The following is an 11,658-nucleotide window of genomic DNA, read 5'->3' as shown; positions in this document are numbered from 1 at the left end:
CGATAGGGTTAAATGCATTAATTTATTTAAGGGGTAGGGTATTTTTTCATAAGAAAACTGTGTCCGGGATACATTTAAATTAGTTGATATTATCAACGGACGGTATTTACTATTGAATGTCCGGTGGACACTATTTCATGCATTGGCGGACATTATTAAATCTCATAATACTTTGTTACTCTGTTCTGACGTCAAATTATAAACTTGAGTTACTTCATTTGGCCCATACTTTAGCATTTTAAGTAATGTGAATTTAAATGTTAAAAATAGATAAAAAGCCTCAAGGTAAACAATTAATGGAATATGGTGATATGTTCTTTGTTTTTGTTTTATACGTTTTAGCACAAAACTGTTGAATACAACACTGATGCATGCAAAAGGATGAAAACGATTATAATAAGATTATTTTTTTTTTATCAAAGTTGCACTGGAAACAAATTCAAACAGATCAATATTTTAGCTTTTCGCATTAAATGTCGTAAATGGTAATATATATTCGAGATAGTAAATAATGGACACATATCTGTTATAGCTCGATACTATAATTTATGTATCAATAGTTATGACAGTTTACTCAAGCATTAGAATATGCAGCTGCGTTTCACTTTAAAAACATAGTTATGCCGGAACAATCTATCTTTATAATTTCTTTAATATAGAATTCCATTTCTATCGCGCAACTGTTACTCTTGAACTAGATTGGGGTGGGGTGGGGGCGTCTAAATTAAAATCCATATATTTTTTTAATAATTTGTCTAAAAGTAATCTATATCATGCTTTTTTTTTAATTTGATTAAATGTATAGGTTACCGGGCAATCATACCACATCTTCTTTTTTATATATTTTATTCTCACGCTAGTGATTGTTCAAAATTGTCAGATTTTGTATAAATTATGCATGGAAAACACAAATTAGTGCTACATTGAAAACGAAAACTGCAACATATTTTGAGATAAAGTATGAAAAGATAGCTCTAATGATATACTTTGATATAAGAAAAAGAAAAAAATTGGGTCACTAGACTCGTTTTCTTGAAGAAAAAAATCAATTACGTACACAGAATGAACACAATATGGAGCTCTTTTTCGGCAGAGTAAATGCATGATATATAACTGAGCATTGGATCTAAATTGTGTTGTGTACACGGTTCAACCATATACTGAAAATATTTCTTTCAATAATTTCTTTAAGCTCCACCTACAATGTTTTTATGTTTTATGTTTTCTGGTCTGTCCGTTCGTTCGTTAACTCCGTTCGTCCGTCCTTCCGTCTGTCCCGCTTCAGGTCAAAGTTTTTGGTCAAGGAAGTTTTTGGTGAAATTTAAGTCAAATCAACTTGAAACTTAGTACACATGTTCCCTTTGATATGATCTTTCCAATTTTAATACCAAATTAGAGTTTTTACCCAAATTTCACGGTCCACTGAACATAGAAAATGATAGTGCGAGTGGGGTTTCCGTGTACTGTGGACAAATTCTGGATTAATCACTATTTATCCCTGTCCCTTTTTTTCTAAGAGTCCTCAACCCCCGATCTTCTATAAACTGTTCTTGTCTATCAATGTCGATTCAGGAAAAATGGCAGTTTATTGACAGTTCGGTGATTTTGTACAAACTATAAGCTCTGATCAGCGTAACTCTCCATGTTCCGTGCCTGTTATTCCGAGGGCAGAGGTTGTCGTTTGGTGATGATCTTTTTCATATTTATTTTTCGTTCATTGTTTTGTACATAAATCGGCTGTCAGTTTTTCTCGTTTAAATTGTTCTGTTTGTCATTTCGGGGTCTTTTAGCTGACTATTCGGTATGCTCATTGTTAAAGGCCGTACGGTAACCATTAATTGTTACCATGTATGTTACTTGTTATCTGGCGGAGAAATGTCTCATTTATAATCATACCACATCTTATTTAATATATTTACACTGTATTTCACATTAAAGATAACAACGTGCATCAATTAATCAATCAATCAATAAACTTGCATTTTTGTTTTATATAAACTTGCCGGTTGTTATAACACAAATAATAAACTATTTAAACAAATCGGATTAATATTAAGAGTCTTATTTTAAAGTTAAAATCAATACCATCAGAAATTATTTTGACATTTTCCCTACAATAAATTAGATCCGCCCACCTCTGTGTCATGTTCACTTCCTTATGATCCGCCAGTTAACACGGTGACAGTCAAGGAGTAGATACATTCACAATGACAGCAATCGACAGAGAATCTATATATGATGCCTATGAAGAAGTACGAAAAGACGGCTCAGAAACTAACTGGTAAGATTTTTCAAAATAAAAACAAATCTCGCTATTTGAGATTCAAATAAACGAATACCGGCGTTTTGACCTTTGACTTTCGGTCACATGATATTTTTTTTCTTTAATTTGAAATATATTTTTAATATTTCTTTTTTTGCAGGCTGCTTTTGAGTTTTGACGATGCTAACAAAATAGTTTTAGATTCAACCGGTGTAGATTTTGAAGAATTTCGTGAAAAATTTACAGGTGAGCTTTCTTTTTGATTTTGTTCAATTCAATTTTTTCAAATACCTTAATCCCCAAAAATGTAATAAAATACCTGTCTCATATATATGCATGACGTATATAATGTTATTTTTATGATGAATTACAAATCTGTAAAACGTACAAGGCTTGCTCTAACAGATTAATAAAAGGGTGCGGTTTGACCCTTTTCTGTAATGTTTCCTTTTTTATTTCTTATTTAAAAAAAATCTGAAGTAGATATTTACACGCACATTGTACTATTATTCATTTAAGAATGCAATTTACAACCCATACAATTACGTACATGCATGTAAATCATGACCTGTCATTATATGTTAACACCATATATGGTAATGATATTGTCACTATATATAGGAGATACTTTTCCAAATGTAATCATGCGATTTTTCTGTTGTTGTAATTGAAATTCAATGAAATTATACGACCTTGTAATATTTGGTCTATCAGAATTAATTTTTTTAAATTTTTGATCAATTTGAATAAAACAAAATTAAAAATGAGACATTTTTTGTTCTTTTTTCTACATGCATACTCACGGTCATTTTGTCCGTGTACTAAGGGAAAATATCATAAAATATACTTCAATATAAAGATGAAATGTATCCCATAAAATTCAATTAAGCAATATCATTATACTTATCAAAAAATTGGTCAAGGAAACTTAGCTTCTCGTATATTGTAATGTAAAACAAAATAATATAATACCCGAGAGGGAGGCTCAGTATCTAAGGGGGCAATAGAACATAATTTGAAGGAGCGACAGCACGAGGGTTGTATCGCCTACCAGTGGAACATATATATATACAAGCGGTTATGTCCTATAGAATATCCGTGGTTATAATGATGGCGTTCATAAACTTTCGAAAAGATTTTGTCGATTCTTTTCATGTTGTTTTGTATCAAAATTACCAATAGGTTTTGCTTTCTTCCGTTTACAAACAACATATAATAACTGCATATATAGCTGTACTTGGCATACCCTTTGACCTATTAACCTTTTGTACAGAGCAAATATTTGAATTAAATTTTAACGTATTTTTAAAAGTGATAAACTGATATTGATGGTCCCTCGACATTAAATTCATATAAAATGGAGATAACCTGAAGCGGATTATGTTTAAAATATGTTTCTCGAGCTTAGTATGACGTGTTTTCCTGTAACATTGACCGTTTCAGTACAACAATTTTAGTTTAGTCATAAGTACATACTTTTATTATATAATTCTGTTGTTGATAACGTGTTATTTAGTTATTTCAATGATCACATAATTGTACGTCTCATTTCATTGACAGGGAAATAATTGTTGGTGTTTTAAATAAATGCGGTATTTCCTTGTATATCAATGCTTTTTTAATCAATTTCTTAAACTAGTTCCTTCCCTTTTATTTAGGCATATATCATAAAAAAAAAGACTACTTGTGGTAAGCTTAAGAGTTTATTGTTAACTCTGCTAAGCCTATTTTGATTCTCCAAAAGGTCTCCTCTTAAAGTTTTGATTGCACTTTGGGCATATCTTGATATCGATATATACTGAAGGTATAAAAATGAATCCAAATTAATGTGAAAACAAATGGAATTATCCAACCAACCTTTCACAAATATGTGTTGTTAGTCCTCACATCGGTCACTCAAGTTGAATATATGATATACGAATTCGGCCTTGAGTTTAACTGAGTGCGGACAATCTCCAAAAACATATGTCTACGTTTGTCAGGTCGTTGAGTTGTGAATCTAAGTAAATATATGTCAACAAAAAAGACTCTGTTTTTATAAGTTTCCTCCGTCCAGTTTGTCTTCCGATAACTTTTTTTTTCACGAAGATTGTTTAAACATTTTCGGATAAAGATTTTAAATTATTTATGGACAGTTTTAACAAGAATGTTGTTTGTGTAAGTCATACACTGAATTTTCAAAAAAATAAGTGCACCATGTTACCGAGATCTTTTTCAAGCTATAGGCTCAAGGCTCAAGGCTAGAGATCGTCTGAAATAGTGCACACAAATGACTAACGTTAGAGACCACTTCAAAAGTTGAATGTAGGATAAAAAAAACTTAATTCATATAGTTTTTTCACTGACCCCCCCCCCCCCCCCCCCCCAAAAAAAAAAAAAAAACTCGCAAACTATTTGAATTAAGTTTTTTATCCTTCATTTTGATGTCGTCCCTTAGCAAGTCTACCAGAACGGGCTTTGTGTTTAAGATTTTGTAGAAAATTATTTTTAAAAATTACTCTTGGTGAAAAGTTTTGTTATTGCACTTATTCTTGCAATTTTACAATCATTCGCTGTAGTTGAAGCCCTTAACTCGTACTTCCCGCTTCTTCTCTTCTTACGGGAAGTAAAAGTAAAGGGCTACCATGTATAAATCACTTAAATGTTTTAAGTAAAACATATCGAAAAATCTTGAGACACAAACAAGGGGAAAGAATGTTCATGCCCTAGTTTATGTGGCTTAAATAGCAAAAACATCTCTTTCAAGATTAAACTGGCAAGGCGAAAAGTTAAAAAAAATGGAAGATTATATATATATATTTTTAATATATGTGAATGTTTTCTGATTTTTATGGAACATTATAAGTCGTTTAATACTAGTGTGCCTCTAAATGGTAGACAAAACAATTTTGTAAAAGTAAAATAGGGAGGAAGTAAATCCAACTAAGAGACAGGCGAAAAAGATTCAGCATATGATTATATGTGAAATGATATTTTTTAAATAAAGCTCGAAATATTTATGCATTGAAAACATTCTTTTGTAATAAAATGTTGCATTCAATAAAATGTTGCATACGAAGACGACAGAATCGTTTTATTGTAGAGTGATTATTAAATGTTGTCAACTATACTAGTGTATATGAAAAACTTCTTTCAATACAATTTGTATAACTGAAAACGTGGTTGGAATATCAAATTATAGACCCATCACCTTAAGAACGTCAATATAGCATTTGATTATAAGATTAAGATTTGTTGGTTTACAAAGTTCATTTAAAATATTCTCTGCCCCAAAATAAATATATTGATAAAGCAAGCTATAATAACTAATATATGCACGGTACACTATAGTAAAAAAAAACATAATACACACTACAGTAGCAATTATGTAGAAGGGTTAAATTGAACATAATATTTAAAAGGCTTTTGTGATTGAATGACGAATTTCCGTTTTATAAGAACATCCTCTACATTTTCCTGTTGAAGTGTTAAGATAGGACTTGTAATATTTTCAGTATTCCGGTTACTAGCAAATTTCACCCGTGTAGTTAGCTTAAGAGCCAAATAATTTTTAAAGTTTTTAAAATGTATTATTTTGTGTTTATTTTGCATAGTTAGCAAAAAAAGCCGATAGAAATGATCTGTAAAATATGTATAAGATCTATTATTGCATGTATTTAATAAGATATTATGAAAGTACAATTACTAAAGTTTTTTCTTCATACATTCGAAGAAGTAGGGATGTGTGGTATAGGTCAGTAAGACACTAATACAACAACAAAAATAACCATTGTTGAAGATAGTACTTTGACCTATAATTGTTAACTTTTTATACATTTTGACTTGAATGGAGATTTGTCTCATTGGCCTCGTACTACATTTTCTTATTCATATTCGACATAAATAAAGTTGTTAGTTTTCTCTCGGAAAAAATAGTAAATATAACATGTTATGAAACACAAACATTGTGCAAGCATCATACCAAAGATGGAAATAGTGAGAAAGATTTATCTGGGATATCATTGATTAGTTTTTTTTACATTAATAAAAATCCTTGATGATACATACTTTTTTTGCAGATGAGGCACGACTGTTTGGTTACCTGAAAGTTATAAGTGGAGATGAGTTGAGCAAACGATCAAAATTCGTCCTCATCACATGGATAGGTCCAAAAGTTTCAGTTCTGAAAAAAGCAAAAATGTCCGCTGATAAAGGAGTAGTGAAAGAAGTTTTACGAGTAATATCTTGTTCTAAATATTCATTTAATTTCATTAGAGTAACTAGTTTTGCTGGAATAAACCGGTCTAAAGTTATTAATATTTATTAGAATTAGAGTGTCGATATTGTAAATTCATTGTAAAAGTGTGGCGAAAAATACCAGAGGGACACTAAACCTCAAAGATCGAAAATAAACTGACAACGCCATGGCTAAAAAAGAAAAAGACAAACAGACAAACATAATACACATGACACAACATAGAAAACTAAAGAATAAGCAACACGAACCCAACCCAAAACTGGGGATGATCTAAGGTGCTCCGGACGGGTAAGCAGATCCTGCTTCACATGTGGCACCCGTTGTGTTGCTCATGTTATTACAAACCCGTTCTAAATTGCTGCAAAAGAAATAAATATTTGACATGTAATACTCTTAGCTAAAGGATTGTATAACGTGATCAAATTGAAATGTTATTTATATAGCTGTTCTTAACATGTTACCGTTTATTTTCAGAACTTTGCTATAGAAGAATTATTTACTGACCGTAGTGAAGTTAGAGAAGAAAGTATTAAAGCAAAAGTAGCAAAGGCAGGAGGAGCAAATTATGGTACAGGAGCCCGATGATCTCAGTTAATAAAATGGCGGGATGAGAACGGTCTATAACAAACATAAAACCAAAGACTGTGAAATTGTGTTGATTTATATCCCTGTATGTCTCAGAGAGTTTTTAAAATTTTATATGAATGTATCTACAAAATTTTCTCCCAATAAGCTAACAACAGGGAAACAATTGGGTGCTGTAAATACAGGGATAGCAAGTATTAATGGGACATCGAAATCTACTGTTTTAATATATAGTAATATTTGATAAATATTTGTTTTACCCATTTCAACCATTCCTTACTTGTATTTTATATTGTAGGTTAATGTTCTTTCATATTCATATGTCTCATTCCAGTTATTTATGAATATTTTACAAATACTTTATTATTTTTACAATAGAATAAAGTCGTATATGACAATTATATTGTGTCAAGTGTTTCCTTATGCGTCCTAGGCATCCGTGTAAAAGGGCTTGAGATTGGCGATAAAGTGAACACATGTACTAGACATTAATTTAAAAGAAACTGTACATGTATTTGAATACACCACCGACTTACTAAATCAGCGGTACTTGTTTAAAATACAAATAAAATAAAATCTTATCAAAGTTTTATTAATTGTCGAAACATTGCAAACAAAGTAACACAAGCTCTAGTGAGCTTTTAAAATCGACATTATTATATATTACACACACACAAAATGGCATGCAAACAAACACACATATCAAGATAGACATACATATAAAAAGACACAAAACAACAGGTATTCAAGCTCACAAGCACATAAGCAAAATAAGATAATACTTCATGCACTTTACTATATAGTAACCCCCGCCAAAAAAAAGGGTAACTGGGGAATAAGTATGATCACTTAGTCTTCTCCCAATCGGCAGTAAAACGCATGAAAAAGTGGGACGTGCGGGATGTATCAAGTTTGAAGCCACATCCGGCCAGACTAGGCCGTTAGATCCGATGCCTCGTGTAAAGATAGTGCCAGCTCTTTGTATAAACGTTGCAAGGGCCAAAGGTGGCCTGTTGCAAGGCAACATTTCTGTCCCTATCCAATATACCCTCATTTTCCAGTGGCAGTCCCAATTTCCCCGACCCTCATCCCGGATGGCCTCTATTACAAGACCTATCTGTTGTAATTATTGTTTACTTGGTATCGTCCTGAACATGCTTGAAATATTTACCACTGGTCGTTAAGCAACCAGCAACCAATCGATCTATGTAGTAAACAAACATAAAAAAAACCACATCACAACCTAAGGTCTCTCCTGGACATTTGAAGGTCCCTACTATGTAGTGGTTACCTGAACTACACAAAAACCAGTAAAATACCGTTCCATCTCGGCCTCTAGAACGTGTTCTACAACTAATCTTTCAGTGTTTTAACTAGTTCCTTAACTATTATCAAAGAACTTACCGTAAACGTTTGTAATAAAATATATAAAAATAGTGGAATTAACTATTTTCGGAGTTTGGAATATTCTTTGGATGTTTTCGATACATTGTTTGCTTTTGGTGGTCTTTTTGACGATTTTGTTGATAGTTCTAACTTTTCAACTCTTTACACTACACCTCCACACAATATCATACATCAAAAGGTGTCATATTTAATTAAATGGTTGTTTGGTAAATCTGAACGCAAATATATTTGCTGTAACTCATTTAAAGCCTTCTTCACTAATGAGAAAGGTAGATATGCTAGATATACTTACTGGAGGTGTGATGAGAAGATTGAAGCTGCTAATTTTCTCCTTACTAATATTTATCTACGTTTTGGCAACACAACTTATCTGCAGATTGTAGGTATTCCTATGGGCACTAATTGCGCCCCTTTAATAGCAGACTTATTTGTGTACAGTTATGAATCAAAATTTATGACTAAACTCAGTAAAGACACGTCAAAATTGCATTTCATTGACAAATTCAACATCACTTACCGTTTTCTTGATGATGTTTTTTCGTTAAATAATCAATAATTTTCTATACAGCCGAAATTTACCAAAAGAAACTTAAATAAATCAAATTTAAACGCTAACTTTTTTCCCAGACTTATAAATTCACGACAAAAGGAACGATTTTTCGTCCCCTATTATTGATTTTCCTTTTTTGGACTGCCAATACGTATTGAGAAATACTCTTAATCGACACTCAAGATTTAACACACAAAAAGCTTGCAAAATTAAAAAAGATATACAAAGCACTTTATTTTATTTTTTGTAGGTATAAGCGAATTTATAAGTCTGGTATGATCAATGAAAGAATGAGATGATCTGTGATTTCACTTCGGTTATGATGAATAAACGAATCGATGCTATTTAAATCTTAATTGTAAGCACATCGAAGTTGTAACTGAAAAAGCAAAAACAGCTGCTTAAACAAAAAACACGTTCGTTCAAACTTTCATTGAACTCTTTTTCATTCCGCTCACAATGATCATTTTTCTCGAGCCTGCAACTTTTGTTGCAGAAAGCTCGACATAGGGATAGTGATCCGGCGGCGGTGTTAGCTAACTTCTTAAAAGATTAATATTTTATAGTGTGGAAGACCTGGATGCTTCATACTTTGTATATAGATGCCTTGTGTTACGAAGTTTCCGTCAGTCAATGTTCAATGTCCTTGACCTCATTTTCAGGGTTCAGTGACCACCTGAAAAAAAAGTTCAGTTTTTTTGTAATGTTGAATTCTCTCTTATTATAAGTAATAGGATAGTTTTATTTGGTATGTGCGTACCTTGCAAGGTCTTCATGCCCGTCAGACAGTTTTCACTTGACCTCGACCTCATTTAATGGATCAGTAAACAAGATTAAGTTTTGGTGGTCAAGTCCATATCTCAGACACTATAAGCAATAGGTCTAGTATATTCGGTGTATGGAAGCACTGTAAGATGTAGTGGTGTACATGTCCAACTGACAGGTGTCATTTGACCTTGACCTTATTTTCATGGTTCAGTGGTTATATTTGAGTTTTTGTGTTTTGATCTGTTTTTCTCATACTTTATGCAATAGGTCTACTATATTTGTTGTATGGAATGATTGTAAGGTGTACATGTCTAGCGGCAGATGTCATCTGACCTTAACCTCATTTTCATGGTTAAGTGGTCAAAGTTAAGTTTTTGAGTTTTTGTCTTTTTATCTAATACTATATGAAATAGGTCAACTATATTTGGTGTATGGAAATATTTTATGATCTATATGTCAGTCGCGCAAGTTTTATTTGACCTCGACCTCATTTTCATGGCTCATTGCTCAGTGTTAAGTTTTTTGTGTTTTGGTCTATTTTTCTTAACTATAAGCAAAAGGTCAACTATATTTGTTGTATGGAAGCATTTTTAGCTGTACATGTCTGCCTGGTATGGTTCATTTGACCTTGACCTCATTTCCATGGTTCATTTGTCTTTGTTTAGTTATCTTGGTTAATGTTAAGTTTATGTGACAGTTGTAATAAAGCTTTCTATTTAGGACTACCAACATAATATCAATGATTAGTAAAGAAGGCGAGACATTTCAGCGTGTGCACTCTTGTTAAATTAAGGCCTGTACAGTTATAATAAAACATTTTGAAGAGATGTTAGCTTGTTGGATAAAGAGAGATAACTCTAAAGGTACCATTGACACTTTCACCAATAACAGAAAAATTCTTCTTCCAGATTCGGGAGTAGACTCCCAGATAGGAGTGTAAACTTGCCGGAGTCGTTAATCAGTATTAAGCATTTTGTCTTGAAAAATCACACATGAGAGATAAAAATGTTTTGTCTTCGTTATCATTCCTTGTGTAAGCAGAAAACTTTGGGAAGAATGGTTATTTCAAATCTAGGTTAATAATTTTGTTCTCTTAGAAAACTAGTCTTCTCTAGTTATTACGAGGGCACTGGAGTGAGAAAAAAAATCGCCCTCCGCTTGGTATTTACCTTAGTGTGTGTGTTAAACATGTGAATATAAAGCTACTCATATTTAGAAGTTGGTGCATGCATAATAATCAATAATAATGAAAAATGATAAAGAGGGATATATATGATATAAACAGGAGAGAGAAAAAAGTTACGAGTATACATAAACTTTGCAGTTACGTGCATTTCCATTCCACGACTTACTAATATAAGTTAACGAACAGCAACATAACAAGTTTTCTTGAATCATCAGGTCATGTCATCTTTCAATTAAAATGCAGCTGCGATATGTTCTCTGGCTAAATAATTTAAAATTTGGTGACTATTAAACGCATCTATCCCATCGAAATTCACTCAGATACATGACAACAGATACAGTTAAGTCTGCATCAATGAGGATCGGTTGAAAACAAAACTTTTCGACAAAAGAGATGATTTGCTTCCCAATTTTGAACTTTCTATTTCTATGTAGCCATATTCCAGCAGCGCCAGGCTGCATATTGGGTATATGTAATGTATATTATGTATAAACAGCTTCACACTGTTATAGACCACGGTAAACTGCACAAACCATACAATGACTTGAAAACGCCAACATAATCTGTGATGCAATAAATACATTTCTTAAACTTTGTGATTACTGTGCTCAAAAGGGGTTCTAATCTTTTAATTATTGTTCTCAATTATTCATCAATTTCAA

At 32.2% G+C, this 11,658-nt stretch overlaps 1 protein-coding gene across 1 annotated transcript; it reads left to right on the top strand.

The window, feature by feature from the left end:
• The first annotated feature begins 2,118 nt into the window (after positions 1-2,118).
• LOC139523057 (coactosin-like protein) lies at positions 2,119-7,486 on the top strand. Its single transcript, XM_071316814.1, has 4 exons — positions 2,119-2,281; positions 2,424-2,509; positions 6,322-6,479; positions 6,975-7,486. The coding sequence occupies exons 1-4, from the start codon at positions 2,208-2,210 to the stop codon at positions 7,083-7,085; spliced, it is 429 nt and encodes a 142-aa protein (XP_071172915.1). The 5' UTR covers positions 2,119-2,207; the 3' UTR covers positions 7,086-7,486.
• Positions 7,487-11,658: the final 4,172 nt, after the last annotated feature.

Source organism: Mytilus edulis, chromosome 5 (genome assembly GCF_963676685.1).
Source record: "Mytilus edulis chromosome 5, xbMytEdul2.2, whole genome shotgun sequence".
NCBI classification, from domain to species: Eukaryota; Metazoa; Mollusca; class Bivalvia; order Mytilida; family Mytilidae; genus Mytilus; species Mytilus edulis.
This window is presented reverse-complemented; position numbering and strand designations above follow the sequence as displayed.